The 19811-nt window shown below is 36.0% G+C and overlaps 1 protein-coding gene across 1 annotated transcript in view; it reads right to left on the bottom strand.

Annotated features, from left to right (window-relative positions):
• obsl1a (obscurin like cytoskeletal adaptor 1a) overlaps nt 1-19811 on the bottom strand; it is a 129042-nt gene that overhangs the window by 70998 nt on the left and 38233 nt on the right. Inside the window, 3 exon segments of the mRNA XM_039756371.1 lie at nt 1460-1732; nt 8990-9265; nt 17080-17355. Coding sequence (XP_039612305.1) covers nt 1460-1732; nt 8990-9265; nt 17080-17355 — 825 coding nt within the window.

Raw genomic sequence — 19811 nt, 5'->3', positions numbered from 1 at the left:
GTCACATTGTTTTGTTTGACTGCCAGTCTTCTCTTTTTTTTACGATCTAAAATGACAGTAGTGCCATAGCAATGTATGTAGTAAAATGAACATCTGATTGTTGTGATCTGCATTTTTAAGGAATTTTTTGTGCTTTTTATGAAGTATTTCCTAAAAAATATTTATGCATACTTAGGTGCTTTTTAACTCATGGATTTTGGATGTCACCTTAGTTTGAGTTGAATTATTTTACCATCTGTTCTGCGACACCATTTTGTTTCTCATGGGCATGGCCATTTTGTGGAACAGCTTTTGCTGCATAGCTAGGGAATTGAAAGGAAGTTAGTGACTGTGACATCACATGGTCGTTGATATAAGTGTCATGAAATAAACAAAAAAGAAACAAAGAATTTGTAGGTTGTCTATTGGTGAGAAATTTTCCTGGTGAATACATTTTTATACTATGACTTTTTGACTTCACTTTAGGGTTTTGTTTAGTTTAGTACCTGGTTACCTAACTTGTCTGTTCTTTGGTTCACAACTTATCACCTGGTTATTTTCTAAAACAATTGCTACCTTTCTCACTCTGGCAATATAGTGACTGCACATATTGACAGAAATTCAAATTGCTTCAATTTTGTAAATCTTTTTTAAACATTATCTACATCTCTGGATAATTGTTCACTGTTTTTGAATCTATTTAGTCTAGTTCATTTTTTTTTTGTTTTTTATTCCTCATGTTTGTGGTAATTTGTTTGGTTTTTTTTAGGTAGGCACTTATTTGACCATATAGGCTCAGATAAGTGAAGCTAACCCTTGTGAGCTCTGCCATATTTCCTCAGTTTAGCTTTTGTTTATGAGCTTACTATTGGGTTTTGTTTAGCATTTAACACCATGCGTGGAAGTTGTTTTATCTAACTGTGCTCTCTAATAGATATTTTCAGTGATTCGTGTGGATAGAAGTTTTATTTTGAAAAGAAATGCAGTCATGTTTTAATTTTCTTTTAACTACAGACGGAGCTCTTCCTTTAAGTAGACTTTTTTATAAATTACACGAAATGGCAAAGCCTTATAGATGTGAAAACCAGTGAAACAGACGGTCTTGCCCATATGTTGAAGCCTGACAACCTCTTTTTGCTCTTTATAATTATATGTTGGCTTGTATTTCTCTTAGATTAACAGAGTAATCTGTAAAGAACTAGAAAGACCCCACCACCACCAGCCCGACCAGACAACAATAGAAAAAAGATACAAAATCTCCACATATAATTCCTAACAAGGGTGCTCAAATCATGCAGTTGATGAAAAGAAAGTAGTTAATCATTATTTTCCATCCTGGTGCTCACTTTTCTTGTTAAAATGTTACAAGAACAGTTAATTCAGTATTCACGAAAGAAAACCTTCATGTTTAGTAATGTGAAAAAGAAAGTAAGAAGGTTAATTCACTCTTGACTGACTCAGCTAAAACACATCCAGTCACCTTCAATATTCACATTAAAAGTGAGGACAGCATCTACAGCATCACAGCTGTATACTCCAGAATGCGAGAAGTCAGTGGATGGGATGAGCAGTCTTCTGGTGGTGCCCTCTGATTGGATTTCAAAGTCTTCTTGTCGAAGTTCTTGTTTGTCTTTGTACCAGTGTACCACCGCAGACGGATCTGACACTTCACATGTCAGAACAAGTGGGCTTCCTGCTTCAAGATTTTTGTTGAGATCCACTTCAGAAAGGGGGGCAACCGTCACTGGTGGAGCTACGGGCGGATTAATTTGATAGTAAATTTTTGAAGCATCTCAATCAAAGGTCATTTTGACTACATTCTAATCAGAAGAAACACAACTTTTCATTACAGTTACTTCATAATCATTAGTAAGATATATATTTCTGAAAGAGCAGCATTGTAATCTTAATTGAAAATCTAAAAAAAAAAATTATTTTGGCACTATGTATTACCTGAAGATGTAATCTCAAATATCTTTGTCATCTTTCATAAAAAAGGATTATCATTAAAAGATATCAATCTGATACTCTTGCTACAGTTACATTCATGTCACTTTTGTATTGCACGTCCAGTCCATTTCTCATTCTGTTTTACAGCCGCACATAATAAATAGTTTCTACATTGGAAAAATGTTTCATGATTTCTTGTTGTCCATAACTTGTTGAAGTGTATTATCACTTCTGAGAGGTATGCAGGGCCTTGTCCTGGGGTCTTGCTCTGTTTTAATTTACCAATTACGTCACTTTGAAATTTGACGTAAAACAAAAGCATGCAATGAAGAGGACAAGGCCTCCGGAGAAATAAGCTTAGTAAAAATAAACAACATTCCCCTTTTTTATTTTATGCATTAAGAAATAACTAAAAGTGGTACAGGGTGGCACGGTGGCACAGTGGTACTGCTGCTGCCTCGCAGTAAGGAGACCTGGGTTCACTTCCCTGTTCCTCCCTGCATGGAGTTTGCATGTTCTCCCCATTTCTGCCTGGGTTTCCTCCCACAGTCCAAAGACATGCAGGTTAGGTGTATTGGTGATCCTAAATTGTCCCTAGTGTGTGCTGGGTGTGTGTGTGTGTGTCCTGCGGTGGGCTGGTACCCTGCCTGGGATTTGTTCCTACCTTGCGCCCTGTGTTGGCTCCAGTGGACCCCCATGACCCTGTGTTAGGATATAGTGAGTTGGACGATGACTGACTGACTGACTAAAAGTGATCGAAAAAAAACAAGCTACTATCTATACATTTCAGAATGGTAAATACCTACGATATAGTCCCATACATTTTGTCGTCATATATGAATTATTTACAATGGACCTGGTTGACCTTGACTGATATCACAAACAAGTTGGTATAAAGTACAATACAATGGCAACTAAGCAATTTGTAATGGCCCTGTCACTTTACATGGTTTTTCCAATGACTGTGTCACAATCTTTTTTTACGTAATCTTAGTGAGTCGTGAGCAGTCAAGACATGTTTCAGTGACCACCGGTCATGTAATATGACGTCACCAACAGCTCAGTCCAACCAATCTGCAATTCACACAGGTCTGATGTTGTGTTAACTCATAGGGGTAGACTTATGTGCTCATGAGAGCTGACAACCAATGAGCACACACCCAGACGTAGAGTTCATGCGATGCAACTAGGAATAAGGAATATGGTTTTCAACATGGCCCCCCATCCCTTTCAAAGAAACAATTGAGTATCCATGAGTCAGAATAACCAAAGGGGACCGCTCACCCACATTTGATGAAATTTTTGAGTATCCCCAAGTTGAAATGCTCAATGAAATGATCGAGTCTCATTCTGAAACCACGAGTGAGAAATAGTGCACTGCTTTAAATTACTCAGAATCCGCACACTGCATTGCTATGTTGCCCAGGCGACTGTGGGGATCTTAACATTAACCTTGAATATAATGGTCAATGGACAACACCCACATGGTTCAATGAACGCTGTCACACACATGTGCATGGGAGGCAGGTAAAAGGGCCTGAATGAGGGCAATTCCACACCAGACCAGGGGGTGGTGAGTGTACTGATCTTTTCTCTCTTTCTACTACAGACCGATTACGAGAAATCCCACCTGCTCTCAATGACTTCCGGTTCCGGCCCTTATGACCTCACTTCCTCTGCTCTCCCTTAAAACCACCATCTTTGCCTCATCAAGTTCTGTTCTGTTTTGCATTCGAATCTGTACACATATGTACTCTTTATACAACACTTTTACAACCAGGAAAGAATAAATGGGTGGCTGCCCCAGACCTTTTTGCGACTCTTTTGTCTCATCTTTGACAATGGTCATTTGAAAACAAGCACAAAACAGAATGGTCACCTGACAATAGCAGGTTAGTCTCAGGATAGTGTCAGACTTGTGTGATATCACATAAAGGAATGATGGGATTAATAACTAGGTTTTCATTATTCTCTGTAATGCAATGTACCACACAGAATTTTCTGGTTTATAATATTGTCTGTGATGACTGTAAACCTGCTCTCATAATGCTGTAGCCTTGTATAGACACTAGGTTCTACTGAACATGTTCTCCTTCCCATCAGGCACAATTAAGTAAGGCTTTAGGTAGCATAAAACTGCAGTCGTGTTTGAGGAAGAGAAGTGGAACAGGCTGGAGGTGCAGTGCAAAATAGATATTGTTCATTCATTCATTCAGCTTATGTACTGTATCTCTTTTTTAAAACGGTAAACATATATACTGTACGGGAATTATGGTCATTTCATTTCTACTTCTACCACAACAATAAATACATACAACTAATCATACATTAATAAATACATAAAATACAGTATATCAATATATTATTACTTCCGTTTAGTGTCCTTCTCAAATGCCATCCAGTACTGCTGATTTATATATTACAAAGAGACACAGTACCCAATGGCAACAAGATTTTTCTAAACCTTTCTTCTAAAAATATAAAAATTCATTAGGCAAATTACTATCACTCATTAGTTAAACATTTACTTATATAGCTCTTTTCAGAGTGAACACTATTAAAAGGCTTTTAAAAATAATGGTTAGGTTTACATATAATTCCATTTAAACTATAGCAAAAAAAGAGTATCAAGCAAAAAGGCCAAAAGCGGCCTAAGGGAAAGAGGGATCATCAGCTCGGTATTTTGATGAACTTTTCTTCATGGTAAATACAGGAGGAGACAGTGACTGATTATATTAGGCATCGCCCCACTTGGAGTTTATGGCAAGGAACTGTGGTCTGGTCTTCCAATGAGCTTCAGCTGGAAGGTAAGTGAAAATAAGAGGTCCTTAGGTGGAAGTTAGAGCAGGCAGGCGCTTATTACCAGAAAAGAGTATTGTATTTGGGTTTTCATTGTGCCAAATGGAAGAGAACTAGTACCTGGAGAGAAAAGGCAAAAGGCTTTATATGATCGTCAATAGAGTTTTGCGTTCAGCATGCAAGTACATAATGATTGGTTGAAAGCACCACAAACACAGATAACAGTGCTAATTGCTCAAGTTATAAGTTCTTTTTCCCTTTGTCAATTAAAACTTCCATGTGAGTGGGCCAGAGTGGGGTTGAGATATAAAGGATGTGATTTAATTTTGCGCATGAAGAAGGAATGAAATTTCTATTATAAGTAGTAGGATGCCCCATGCTAAAGATGGCATATTTAAGTGGGGCCGATATAGAGTTTGACATACTTGTTCCCATACAGCAGCTAATGTATTCCCTTAGGTGACAGCAATGCTGACATCTAGAGCCTTTCTTCTTTAGCTCATCCAGTTAGGACACTTGTGTATTCAGTACACAGAATGGCTGATGAAAGTTAATGGTCAGTCTGCACTGGGGGACAACTATTATAATGTGTTCAGTTGTGCTAAATTTAAATGAAGAAGAGCTTAGCAGTGACAAAAGGTAAAGTTTATTATGGTGCAGTGATGGTACCTTGTGTGAGTGCCTTATGGGGTCAGGCTTGGGTGAGCACATGGAGAATTAAGAGTAATGCACAGTCTATAAATTGCTATTCATATCCACCCTTGGAATAGAGGAGGATATATCTAAAGAGGCATGATGTAACTTCCACCCCACTTCTAAAGACTCCCATTTTCCAGACCCACACTATAAAAGATAAGCCACCACCAGAAGTCAGCATTTGTTATAAGGATATTAACACCTCTAGTACAGAAGATGGCAGTAATGCACCACCGAGTTTAAAAACTGTCAATGAAATAAGAAGAAGACCAAGAAGAAGAAGAAGAAGAAGAAGTCGGCATTCGGTGCAAAGCACCTGGTGAGAAGAACAAATCTCCCCATGCAAGACAATCCTAATTTCCTGTCTACCTTCTTGTTTCCCCCACTATACAATGGACTTCCAGTATGATACCAGCACTTACCACCTACAGAAATTCTCAGATGACTTCTCCACCATAGGCTGCATTAATAATGGAGGCAAGTTGGAATACATGAGGCTTGTAGAGAACTTTGTCTTGTATTTTATGTAAAACCACCTGCAACTCAACATCAGCAAGACAAAAGAGTTGGTGGTGAATTTCTGGCATGCCAAAGAGCCTCTGAGACCAGTCACCACTCATGTGGAGAATGCGGAGGTGATGCAGAGCTAAAATTACCTGGGGGTTCATATAAACAGCAAGCTGCACTGGTCTGAAAACACAGTGGCACTGCATTAGAAATGCCAGAGTAGACTGTCTGAGGAGACTCAGGTCTTCTGATGTATGGAGCAAGCTGATGGAAATATTCTACCAGTGTGTAGTAGTCAGTGTATTATTCTATGCTGTGATCTCCTGTTGAAGCAATGTGAGCTCAAAAGATGCACAATGGCTGAACAGACTTATCAGGAAAGCCTGCTCCATCATAGGACAAACCCCCAGACACAATGGACCCTGTTGTTGAAAAGAGGATGGTGGCAAACTTGGATGCCAGCATGAAAACAAACCCTTCAGGAAACTCCCTTTTGGACCAGTTTTAGGCACAGGCCCATTCCACCATGCTGTGTTAAGAAGAGCCCCTGGGGATCTTTTCTGCCTTTGTCTGTCAGACAATGCCATGCTTCTTCCCAATGTTCTAAACTAAATGCTTATACTCTTTAACTTCATTTTGCAACTTCTGTAAAATATACAGTTGTTTATTGTGTATTTATTTCTCCATCTATTGATTAATTGTAATATTTGTTCTGTGAAGCTGTATCTTTGTCTTTTATGCTTCTGCTACTGTATGCATCTAAATTTCCCTTTTGATTAATAAAGTTTTTCTAATGTAACGTAATGTAATCTAATCTAATCACTGCACTATTGGCTCAGGGTGCCATCTACTTTTTGATTTTTTCCAGACTTATTCTTATTACAAAAAGCAATTAAAAAATGGTTTTCCCATTTGGGACCCCAACTGTTATGATTGCCTGACTTGTCTCTTTTATTAAAAAAGATAACAGTGACATTGTAATGTCCTGGTCTATAGAAGTTCCTCTGTATTCCATCTGACATCACCTCTGGAGTTCGTCCACCTCAAACGAACGAACGCCTTAAATACAGAAGAGTCGTTATCCTAACTAGTCTACCTTAGATGACACGATTTGGTATTATAACACACATTTTCTTTGCATTTATTGTTGAGAATTATACACTGTTGGCTGCAAGGTACCCATTTGTTCTGTTCTTACTTTTACACCTTATTACACAGTGGGGTTAGACTGCATGGCCTGCAATTTTATTCAAGGAGTAATCTGAGAAGTAACAGGAAAACTGAACAGGAATTAAATTGTTTGACTTTTTTCAAATTATATTATGTTATGTAAAGTTTAATATTTGACATGAAAAGTATTGCATTAAAAATAGATAATGACTAAAATCATGTGAGAACGTCAAAACTTTACTTTTCAGCATAAATAAGAATCCTTTAAGGCGGCAGATAAAATTTTGATAGGGATATCCATATAAATTGTGATATAGCTAAAAATGAAGATGTTTCAGGAGAAATAAGTGTTTCTTTGTCTGCAAAAATTACAATCAGGCCACATCTAAAACTTATAACATTCACTATTATTCTTATTACTTATTCTATGTTAATTAATGTTGACTTTTGTTTATTTTTTATTGTGTCTTCTATTTTTCTATTCATTTTGTAAAGCTACATTTTTTTGTATGAATATGTGCTATATAAATAAATGTTGATTGATTGATTGATATTAAGGGCTTAAACATTGTTAGGAAGTAAAAGAAAACCATGATGTCATGTTTATTTTTTTAAATCATGTCCCATTATGACATCATCAAGTGTCACCATTTTGAAACTTGGTTGCAATGGTGCCAGGTATCACAAGGGGTCGTATCCTACATGCATATGACATCACTGTGCATGTTTGTGTGGTGTTGGCGGCCATGTGCACTTTCTGAATACAATTGAAAAAAAGACATGAGATTTCTAGATTCTTGAGGAATTTCTTTTTACTGTAAATATTCATTCTGAATTTTTGGCCACCTATTTGTTTTGCCCTTTTGTTTGCTGATCTGTAATTGTATGGTGTTGTGATCCGTGCTACATTTACACTTGTTTATGTCACATGCTAGAAAAGAAATGCACTTTTTTTGACCCGTTATTTTCATAAAAAGGAATTGTCTAAATCTATAATTACACTACATTTTTATTCAAAAGTTATGTTTTTAAAAGAAAATGATCTCTGTCAACAGTAGCGTTTTCACTTTGTTTACAAAAGCATCTCTGTCCGCCCAAAATACTTTCGACGTTAACGTTCGTCTACATTGTGCATTCACGCGTCAGCGGAAAGATCCTTGAAGAAATGTTGAAGCTGCTAGTCATGAGCTTCGTTACAAAACTATCAGTGACCGGTAAATGATTTGACTTTTGTGCGTGTATGTAGCATTCAAGCTGCACAAAATGAAATTTAGATGCATACAGGTAAGCAACACAACAAGCACCAGAGAAAGTAATTCCTTTATGTCAGCTATGCTGGAATATGTTTTTTTTTCCTATGAAGGGTGACCAATCAGGGAATGAGATGTTTTAATGAGCAGGGTCCAGTTATGAAATGGCTACTCAATAAGCACAAACAAATCATAATGCAATTAGAGTCTGCATTTTCAAAAGTCTACATTTTCACCCATCCACATTGCAATGCTGAGCTGGCATTTTCATAAGTCTCAGTTTGCGTGGGTTTAAATTCGCCAGGGTAGATGAAAGCAGAGACTAATATCTGCGTTGTTAAATGAAAACATAGTAGTCTGGACGTAGCATAAGCCTAAATTAACTTTCTGAATTGGGTAAACTGAAGTAAATCCATGATGTCTCACTTTGCATTTAGAAAAATCTGCAAAAAAAGGACACCATTTAGTATGTTATAAGGTTACCTTATCAGATATCTTTTATTTGAAACAAAGTCAGCTTTAATGTCTCTGTCATACATGAACAGAAGATAAATTTAGATTTATTTAATAAACAATAATATCTTCTTCAGAGCAACAGGAAAATATAGTAGCATAAAGTGAATAAAATCTTAAGTTACCTTTGACGTCGACGAGGAAGCTCACTGCATCGTTAGTAGAGTCACAGCGGTAAACTCCGGAATGAGAGGCCCCTGCAGAATCGATGATCAGGCGCCTTACTGTTCCTTCAGACTGCATATTAATGTTGCTGTCTTGGTGAAGTTCCTCTCCATCTTTGTACCAGCACACTTGGGCCTCAGGGTCTGACACCTCACAGGAAAGAACAACTGGACTGCCGGTGCGAACAACCTTCTTACAGTCCTCTTCTGGAAGAGCCGCAAACTTCATTGGTGGAGCTAGAGCACAGGGGAGTTCATTTTTATTTTTCAGCAGACTTACATTTGTAGCATTTTAGTTAACACAATGACTCTCTTTTACAAAAGAATCATAGATGTGAACTATTACGTGATTTTATATGATAGGCAGGCAGTGGGACGTATCTTTGCACTTTAGACCCTGAGACTGTGGGTTCAAATCCCCTAACCGACACAATGTGACCTTGAGCAAGTCACGCCACCTGCCTGTGCTTCAGTTGGAAAAACAAAACAAAAACGGAACCAATTGTATCTGATATTGTTGTAAGCTGCCTTGTACTGTAGAAAGGAGTTAGCCACACTGTATGTGATAATAGCATGGGAGGGTCATGACATGGCTCCTGATTTTATGCAATGTGGTTATTTTTATTTTTATTATTTGACCACATTTTAACTTTACCTGTTTGTTGTCTAGTACACATCTTGTAATCTATATTTAACCCACTTCCTATTGTCCAAATGACTTAAAATTAGGCACACTTACTCACTTCCGATGACAATACATGTATCAATAATCAGTTTCACTAACTGATCAATTAATCCATGTTAATTAAGAAATGAAATTTTCATATGAAGTATAGTACAAGATATCACCAATAGATGGCGCTAGTAATGGATAGAAATATTAAAGGAAGTGTTCAAATATTGATTACAAAAGCGTGGGCCTTTTCATCAATCAACATTCAAAAAAACACTTCTTAAAATCTTAGCAAAAGTGCCCACCTTTTATTTTATGAGTGATGTATGAGAGACTTATTTTTTACTTTTTAGTACACTTTTTAACTTAACATAAGCATGGTTTTTAAAAAGTATATATATATATATATATATATATATATATTATTGTGGAAACAGCATAGCAGTACAATCCAGATACATCATATCTAGCATTCCAACTACTGCCGTCAAACCTTTATTAGTGAGCTGCTGGCTGGGAATTTGTTTTACACCAAAGTGGACTGTCAGGTACAAATTAAACGGCTTTTATCAAGTTCTTTTAAAGATGCTCTTGATTTAATTATTAGTAAATATATGTAGGTAAGCCCTTGCATAAGAAGCAGCTAAACTCAAAATCATAAAGCTTGACTGCTTCATTTTATGTGACACCTTCATAGTGAGTATCATCACTAATATAAAATATTTGTACTGTGTTGTTTCCTGATGTGGTCTGTGTGTTTAATTAGGCTGAATACTGTGAGAAGTGAAACAATATTATAATCTGGCTCCATTTTATTACAGTCACATCATATTAGTTGTCTTTTTATTTAATATTCTAGGTATTGCTTTGTTTGTGTGGCTTTTGGCACTGGCAGTTGGCTTTAAAACAGGACGTAGAAAATTATGGCAAGCCAGATGAATTTTTACAGATATCAAAAAAAAAAATTTCAGATATTTTAAAATGCAATTCACCTGTACAGCTGTCAGGTTTCCGCTAGGAACGTTTTCCTTGGTCAATTTTATGTAATATTTTTTGTTACTTTCCAAATATAATTGTGTATATTATGTTATACACTCTGCAGTGGGGTGGCGCCCTGCCTGGGGTTTGTTTCCTGCCTTGCACCTTGTGTTGACTGGGATTGGCTCCAGCAGACCCACGTGACCTTGTAATTAGGATATAGCGGGTTGGATGATGGAAGGATAGATGGATGTTATACATTATGTTTTTGGTTTTGCTCTTTCTGTGCTTTATTTATTGCATTGCTTAAAAATAGCTTTTAAGTTGTGTATTATGTTAACTTATATATAGTAGGTTTTTTTGTTCATTGCTCTGTCGCCTTTATATAGAGCCTCAAGTGGTGGGCCACATAACATTACAGCAGGGGGAACGGCTTAGGCGTTGCATTTTTTGATCTAATTTGTTTATCCATTTTTTACTGAAAGCCTATTTTTATTCTCTTTTCTTATTATGCCTTTTGTGATTTTTTTTTACTTTTTTTTTAATATTTCAATATAAATAAAATTTGTCCTGGTTTGTCAGGACTTGCTACCACTGTTTCCCTCTCTCTAGTTCTGGAAACGTTTTTGTACTGGTTGTTTAAAAGCCTTAACCCCATTTTTGGGCCTTTAAAGCCCAATGTCTGCCATTTGAGTTTGGGGTGAGTGACAGGAATCACTGCACCCTGAAACTAATATATATACACAGTATATATATATATATATATATATATATTTACACAGTATATATATATATATATATATATATATATATATATACACAGTATATATATATATATATATATATATATATACACACAGTATATATATATATATATATATATACACAGTATATATATATATATATATATATATATATATATATATATATATATATAAACAATAAGTTCCTTTATATTGTAAGATATTTGCAATACATTTAATATCAAATCATATCAATATTATGAAATCACTTCCAAAATCACTTCCTGTGCAATTTTCTGTTCTTTCATTGGGACTTGTTTATTTTATGATATCTCTAAATGTTTATGAGGTACCTCCAAATGCACAGGAAGTACTGTTGAGATTTTGAGATAACTTAAATATATTTCAGATATCTAAAATATGAATGCAAGGCTATTCTGAGATATCAGGAAACACATTTGAGATATCTATGAGTGTATTTCACATATCTGAAAATGATACACTGATATCTTAAAATAATAATAATAATAGTCTCTTTAAAGATATTTTGAAATAAAATTTAAGATTTATTTCAAAATTGACCCAGCTTAGCACACTTCTTACACTGGACAAACCACTGAGGTTTATTGAAAACTGGGATGTAATTGATTCCTTTCAAAGTGAAAAAGCAGCAGGCTCTGATAGTTATTCAACAGAATTTTACAAAAGAATGCCTGGTAAAGTCTTTCTAATAATCTTAGCTGTGTTTGAAGAAACAAAATGTGACAGTATTTTATGCCATACCCTACCTACACTGTCTTTTTTTTAAAGAAAAATAAAAACCCTTTGGAATGTGCAGCGTATAGACCAATCTCATTGCTGAATAATGACGTAAAAGTATTGGCTACAGTTCTCAAGAAAAGAATTGAGAAAGTGCATCCCATAATAATATCACAAGGGCAAACTGGATTTATTTAAAGCACACAGCTATCATCAAATGTTTTCAATTTGTTGGATGCACTGTACCAAGCTCCAAAACGTTTTAGTTTTCTAGACATTGAAAAAACTTTTGATAAAGTAGAATGGGGATATCTGATTTCTGTTTAGGGCAATTTTAGGTTTAACCTAATTGTTTAAATTTTTTCTATGATTTTCAAGACTTTACTTGAGGTTTTATACATACAGTTATAGGGTATTGGGGTTGTGGAAGACATTTCTGGTGCATATTTTTAGTTTTGAACTTATTTTACAAGAGATGTAAATATTTTACATATTTCCCAACTATAATTTGTTTTTCATGGGAGCCTCCAATTTCTAGGTTCTTTAAACACTGTTGCTGTAATATCATCACGTCACCAGCATAAAAGTCAGCAGTACTCACTTGCTGATTATCCAAGATTGTGGATAAAAATTATTGCCTATGATTTTTTACCTTAAATAATAAGCCTTTGAGTTTTTTTGGTCTGACCACAATTTTCAGTTTTGGTGAAAAGTAACACCACGTTTAGGTTTAGATCCTTCACACAAATTTAATTTACATTTCCTATCAGGCATAGCAAAAATATTCTTGCTTGGATCAAGTTACTTTACTCAACCCAAAATGCCTTTGTGCATCTCAACAAAATAAAGTCATATTATAAATCAGAATGTGAAATCTGACATGGCAGTCCACCATCTCCAACGCTATTTGTAGCTGCCATTGAACCACTGGCTATTTGCCTTTGGCAACATCCGAAACAAAGGGAATTATAAAGCAAGGAATTGTGCAAAATGTATCTCTCTGTCTTTCTGTGGACAATATGGTTAAGTTCATCACTGGCCCAAATATAGCATTGCTGATCTTAAGTGTATTAAACGACTTTTACAAAATCTCTGGATGTTAAATTAATCTGAAAAAAGTGTTGCCTGTTTGCTCTTCTCTGTGCTGCATTCATTAATAATTACCGCCGATTTATTTGTAATCAGATTGTGCTTCACTCGCTCCAAATATGAAACCAATGTAGCAAACGTTTTAAGAAGACACGGTTGCTCCATTACAGGATAACTTTGCTTTCACGCCCTCCCTGAATTACATAGTCTTGGAAGTCACTTGGTGTTGTAACCTTTTAAAATCTTTCTATTGATCATGTGTTTGCATCTTTTCTTGAAGAACTTCATTCTTCAATACATTTATTTCATTTTACAAGCTTGCAACTTTGCAAAAAAATCTGCTTAATTTCCCTAATACTTCTCCAGTGCCCATACTTGAAAATATTTTAACTAGTAATGAGAAGAATACAGTATTGGCAATATTTCTAGACTTTATCAGTTATTATCATTGTGTTAACTGCAAGACTAACTTAGGCAATGCAGTTAAATATACTTCTCTATCAGTATTTCAGGCAAGGAGTGAAATTCAATAATTCTACTTCGTCATTATTTTGGGAAAAACATGCAGTAATCCAGCTGATAATCGTACACAAGACAAATCAAATTGAAATTATCAACAATATATCAGGGGTAGGGTCCCAGTTGTGAACGATGCCATGTAATCTCAGCCTCGTTCACATGTTTTCAAACTGTCCAAAATTAAACCACTTTTGGGAAAGTTTGTTTTCTTATCTATCTGATAAAATTTGCAAAGATTTTAAATCTTACACTTTTAACAGCAGTGTTTGTAGACAATTTTAGATCAAATGGTGAAAACCTGGCCCCTTCATAACTCAATGGAAATCAGTATACTATCTGAAACTAGAACAAAAAAATCTAATTTTCTTTGCATGGAAGTGTTCAGAGCTTCTTTAGAATTTGGCAAGATTTGAATACTGTTATACTAAAATAAGTCTGCTGGACTCCAGCCAGCGTCTCTGCTAAATTTCTCCAGAAGTCAAATAACACATTGGGCCTCTTTTCATTACTTATTCATTCTTGGTTCTTGGTGATGGAGGGGAATTTATTGTTGTTTCTAATTACATATTTTCATTTTTTTCTGTAGTATATGAGATTGATTGTGTTTCTGATTTAACAGACTTTTAAGTGTCTTTATTTAGTTCCTTTAAGTGTCTATCTTTTGAAAAGCCTTAAGAGGACTCAGGGACTTTCAGGGGAAAAGAACACACGAGAGGCGCACTTTTGTTATCCCTTTTGCTAGTCATGGTGTTGGTGAAGAGCATGATGGTGATTGCTGGTGCTGGTAGTGTTCAAGTTACAGGGGCACAGCACATGCATAACTACTGCTCATCACCTAAAACTAGGCCTTCTCATCATATGTCATGTTTTGTGAAGTATTTCATGTGGTATGTACAACGAGTGGATATTTGTGAGACAAGGTCCTAAATTAAATGAATACTCGTAAGAACCTGTAGACACAGACGGAAACTTGTTAAGTGAAGATTTCACACAGACGTTAACAAGTTTGGGCCACACATAGACACATTGAATAAATGATCAAGAACTGCTGTGGACAGTAGAACTTCAGGGAAGTTCCAAATTCACCTTCATATTATTGGTCGGCTGAATGGCCTCTTCTCGTCAAAATCATTCTAAGGCTCCTTTATGAGCTGCAATCTCAGGATTAAAAGACGGTGGTCACACAGGCGTGTAAGTCTTCGTGTTCCCTCGCTTTGCACTCGAACAAATCTTTCACAGATACACAGCTAAATAAGAGATGCTTTCTCAAAATTTGCTAAATTTGCTCACTGATACTGATAGGCTGTTTCAAATCATTATCTTGAAAGTAATGGAACAAATATACTGTATATGGTATATTTTATAAAGAAACTTCAGACTCATTGGATCTATTTGTTCTGCTGTGAAACAACACAATGTATAGAATCTTTTCTTTTTAAAACATTTTCCTTAACATACGCATTTTCACTTTGAATGTATTTTTTTTTAATTCTCTATTCAATGAAAAGGTCTTATGCAGAAATTGATCCCAATTTTTGTGCAACTCTGATTCATTCAAGCTGCTGCTTCTGGTGTCAGCACTGAAGCATTTAACTCCTTTTGTAAACAGCGAGAAATTGAGAAGCAACATCAGTTTCCTTCAACTAGAAATTTGTCTACCTAGTCGGAAAGTGGTGTGAGATGTGATTTTAGCATACAACCCCATCCAACTGAATGAACTGAGAACTGGGAGTGAAAATGATTGTGCCTTTTGTTTACACTTAAATCAGGGTTTGTTAATTCATAAATGAAAATCAACATGTCTCATATGCATGATACATGAATTCAGTCCATCCAACAATTTTAAACCATTTTTCATGAACTCTAAGGATCGGTTACTTTTAATTCGACTCACATTTGTCCGCTGTGGGTTATACGTCAATTCACAAAATGACAATTTAATAACAATGGATTTTGAAATTAATAAAAATATGTACAAGGACTGATAGGAAAAGTTTTGGGACAGGCTGTACTGCATATGTCATGGGTGGGCTGTGGCTGTGTTGTGGGGCAGCCGTCCTCATTGAGGTGTTGTGACAGTGTGCAAGTACACTGCAGAAAAATGCATATGCAAAAACTAGACAAGAAAAACTTTAAAGGGAGTTGTTTTGCTTTTATTTATCAAAAAATCTGCCAATGGGGTAAGCAAAATTTTTTTTAAAGTAAGCTAAATAATCATAAATATACAATTTTGGATAAGTCAATAATTCTTACAATAAGGAAAACAAGACTTAATGTCATGATATAAATACTTTTCATTTGCTTAGACTTAATTTTTTACAGTGTAGGACCAGTTGTTGATCAGTCCTTGTGTCTCTGCCTAATACTTCAACTTCTTTCTTGCAATGCTAGTGTGAGTGGAGTTTCTTCAAGTGTGCAAGAAAAACAGGCAATTAAAATTTGTATTATATTCAGAAAAGGTGATCAAGAAACTTTTAAAGTGTGGAACAATGAACAGCGTAATGGTAGTCAGATGGTGAGAGTACTTCACAGACAGAAAGAAAATATTCATCCAATAAAAATGTGAAAAAGATCGATCTGTTCTTAACTTAATTTTTCTTTTTGTAAAAACTTGATTGTTTTGTATGGATTGTAATAAAATTAATAAAAATAATAATAAAAAAATGTGAAAAAATGAATTGATGATAAAAAAAATCACTGATGCAGTTTTTGGGGACTTTTGTGGTGCACTGAAAAAACATTATACAGTGTAATGGAAATGTTAAATGTAGAGCTCTTCAGCGGTGCAATTCCAGGAATAGTTTACGCTCAGTCCTTGTATACTCTTAAAAATAATGGTTGTTTAATGGCACCATACTGGGTTGTGTGGTTTCTCATAAAAACGTGACAAAAAAACAGTTCATTCTTGGAAGGGTTCTTTCCCGTTGCGTTTTGAAAATGTTTTTAATATGAACACATAATGGAAATCTTTAATACAAAGACCAAGAAAACCTGAACTTAGCCTGTGTGATTGTATGCTGTAACAGTCCTTTTCAAACCATGGACTCAGTGGAATTTCACTAATCTGTTATCTGTTCATGGTTATTTCTGGAACCTGTTACAAGTATAAATAATGGTTCCTCCTGAAATCTTCACATGGATGGTTCTTTGGAGAACATAAAATGGTTATCCTATAGCATCTCCCTGAAGAACTAGTCTAGCACCTTTATTTGTAAAAGTGTACATATAAAATAGGAAATAAAAAGTAACAAAATTAAGTAAAGTTCATTTCAAAGAATACTAAGGCCTACCTTGAACTTCAACCTTGAATGTGATGACATCATCAATGACATCACAGCTGTATATTCCAGAATGACTGAAATCTGCTGACTGAAGAATTAGCCTTCTCATTGTGCCCTCTGATTGAATTTGAAGGTCTTCTTGTGGATGAAGTTCTTTCCCATCCTTGAACCACCGAACTTCAGCGTTTTGGTCTGAGACCTCACAGTACAGCACTATGGGGCTGCCAGCCTCGACCTTTCTATCGCGCTCTGTTTCTGGTAAAATGGAAAATTTCACAGGTGGTGCTGAAACGACAAATTAAAACATACCATTCATTTTGTTTTGAACAATTTTTTTAAGAAAAACTATAATAAATGTGTAGACATGTGATGATACAACACTTCAAAGTATTTTAACTTCATCACTGCATACTCTGTTATTCTGTGCTACATGTTTTAGTGGACAGTACACAGATTTTCCTTTTGTAGGATTTTCTTTTGTGGCTACTGATGACTTAAATGCAAAAATCTTCTATTATTCAGATTGGTGGCACAAAGACAATGAATGGGGCAGTGGTAGTAAGGTACTGGGGGCATTTCAAAGGCAGCAAGAAAAAGAGGTGAAAAAGCTAAGAAGTAAAGAGAAGGCAAATGGGTGTTCATTCTCAAAGGGCATTGATGTTGTCAATAAATAGACAGGATTGTATGAAAAGCGGCTCAAAACAAACAAAATATCCATTTATTTCACAAAACTATTGCAGTATTTTGTTATGTCACAAAAGATTTTGCCTGGTGTGGTCACTATCATCATGCACACTTGTGCTCTGACCGGCCTGTAGCTAGTGAGGGACAAATTAATGATGTGAATGCAAGCATCATGTGACAAGAAGTGAACAAAAGTCGCAGGTATTCATTGAATCCTGCTTGTGTTGAACTGTAAATTGAATTGATCCAGTGTAGGGTCATAGAGAAGTCAGTGATTATCACAGCAGCACTGCTGTTTTAAATTGAACTGAACCTGAACCATTGCTCAAATTGTGAACTGGCTGTCAGGCGTTGACACAGAAAGAGAAAATGATGCATGAAATGGCACTGTATGGCCAAACCAGCAGATATATTCCCAGTGAATTCTGTCATGTTAAGCTTCACCAGGGTGCAATACTAGCATTGTTATAAAAATACAAAATAATTCTGATCAAGTGAAAGGACAAGCAAGATGTTAGCCCCCTAAGCACTGAGGAAGAGGAGAAGGAAGAGATTGGGAACATGCACTGATACTGTTGAGATTTTGAGATAACTTAAAATATATTTCAGATATCTAAAACATGAATGCAAGGCTATTCTGAGATATCAGGAAACACATTTGAGATATCTATAAGTGTATTTCACATATCTGAAAATAATACGCTGATATCTTAAAATAATAATAATAATAATCGTCTCTTTAAAGATATCTTGAAATAAAATTTAAGATTTATTTCAAAATTGACCCAGCTTAGCACACTTCTTACACTGGACAAACCACTGAGGCTTATTGAAAACTGGGATGTAATTGATTCCTTTCAAAGTGAAAAAGCAGCAGGCTCTGATAGTTATTCAACAGAATTTTACAAAAGAATGCCTGGTAAAGTCTTTCTAATAATGTTAGCTGTGTTTGAAGAAGCAAAAGGTGACAGTATTTTATGCCATACCCTACCTACACTGTTTTTCCAAAGAAAAATAAAAACCCTTTGGAATGTGCAGCTTATAGACCAATCTCATTGCTGAATAATGACGTAAAAGTATTGGCTACAGTTAACAAGAAAAGAATTGAGAAAGTGCATCCCATAATAATATCACAAGGCCAAACTGGATTTATTTAAAGCACACAGCTATCATCAAATGTTTTCAATTTGTTGGAGGCACTGTACCAAGCTCCAAAATGTTTTAGTTTTCTAGACAAAGAGAAAACTTTTGATAAAGTAGAATGGGGATAGCGTATTGGTTCATTAATACGGGGGAATACAAACAGTGCGAGTGAAGAGCTTATAAGTAAGAAGAGAGCAAAGTTAGAAGAGACAGAGAAAAGTAAAGTTAACCTCATAGAAAGGCAAATAGCAGGCAGCTGAGAGGGAGAACAGTACAGGAGCTTAAGGGGAAAAGGTGTAAAATATCTGTAGCAGATCTTAGTGTTACCATTTAAGTTAAGGAGCAGCTGAAAGAAGAAGAAATTTAATTTTAAGAAAAAAAAAAAAATATAGTTAAGGCAGCTTAGTAATCCCAAATCAAATTTTAATAATGAGGCCAGTGCAATGCAAGTCCTGTTGGATGTTGGACTTTTTAGATGATGGTTTGGAAGAGCCAGTTGTCTATGAGGGCTACATCTGCAAGAGATGCCAGCTGATCCAGCACCTCGAGCTCAGGGTCGCTGAACTGGAGGAGGAGTTGGCTGACCTGCGTTGTAATAGAGAATTGGCGGACTTGGCCCAGGTGTCCTTTAGAGAGATAGTGTGCACCCCTAAGGTGGCGTGGGAGGAGATTCCAGACCAGACAGGTAGGAATAGGTGGGTCACGGTCACAAGGCGTAAGGTAAAGGGTGCACACTGTCCGGCATCAACCCCAGAATTAGAAGTGTCTAACCGTTATCATGTCCTGGCGGAGCTGGACGGTGACTCTGATAATTCTGAGGTGGTAGGCAGGGTTGAGGAGCCCCAACGGGCCACCTCAAAACCAGTTCCCAAAAAGAGAGAGGTAGTGATAGTTGGGGACTCAATCATTAGGGG

The sequence above is a fragment of the Polypterus senegalus genome, chromosome 6 (assembly GCF_016835505.1).
Source record: "Polypterus senegalus isolate Bchr_013 chromosome 6, ASM1683550v1, whole genome shotgun sequence".
Lineage (NCBI taxonomy): Eukaryota > Metazoa > Chordata > Cladistia > Polypteriformes > Polypteridae > Polypterus > Polypterus senegalus.
This window is presented reverse-complemented; position numbering and strand designations above follow the sequence as displayed.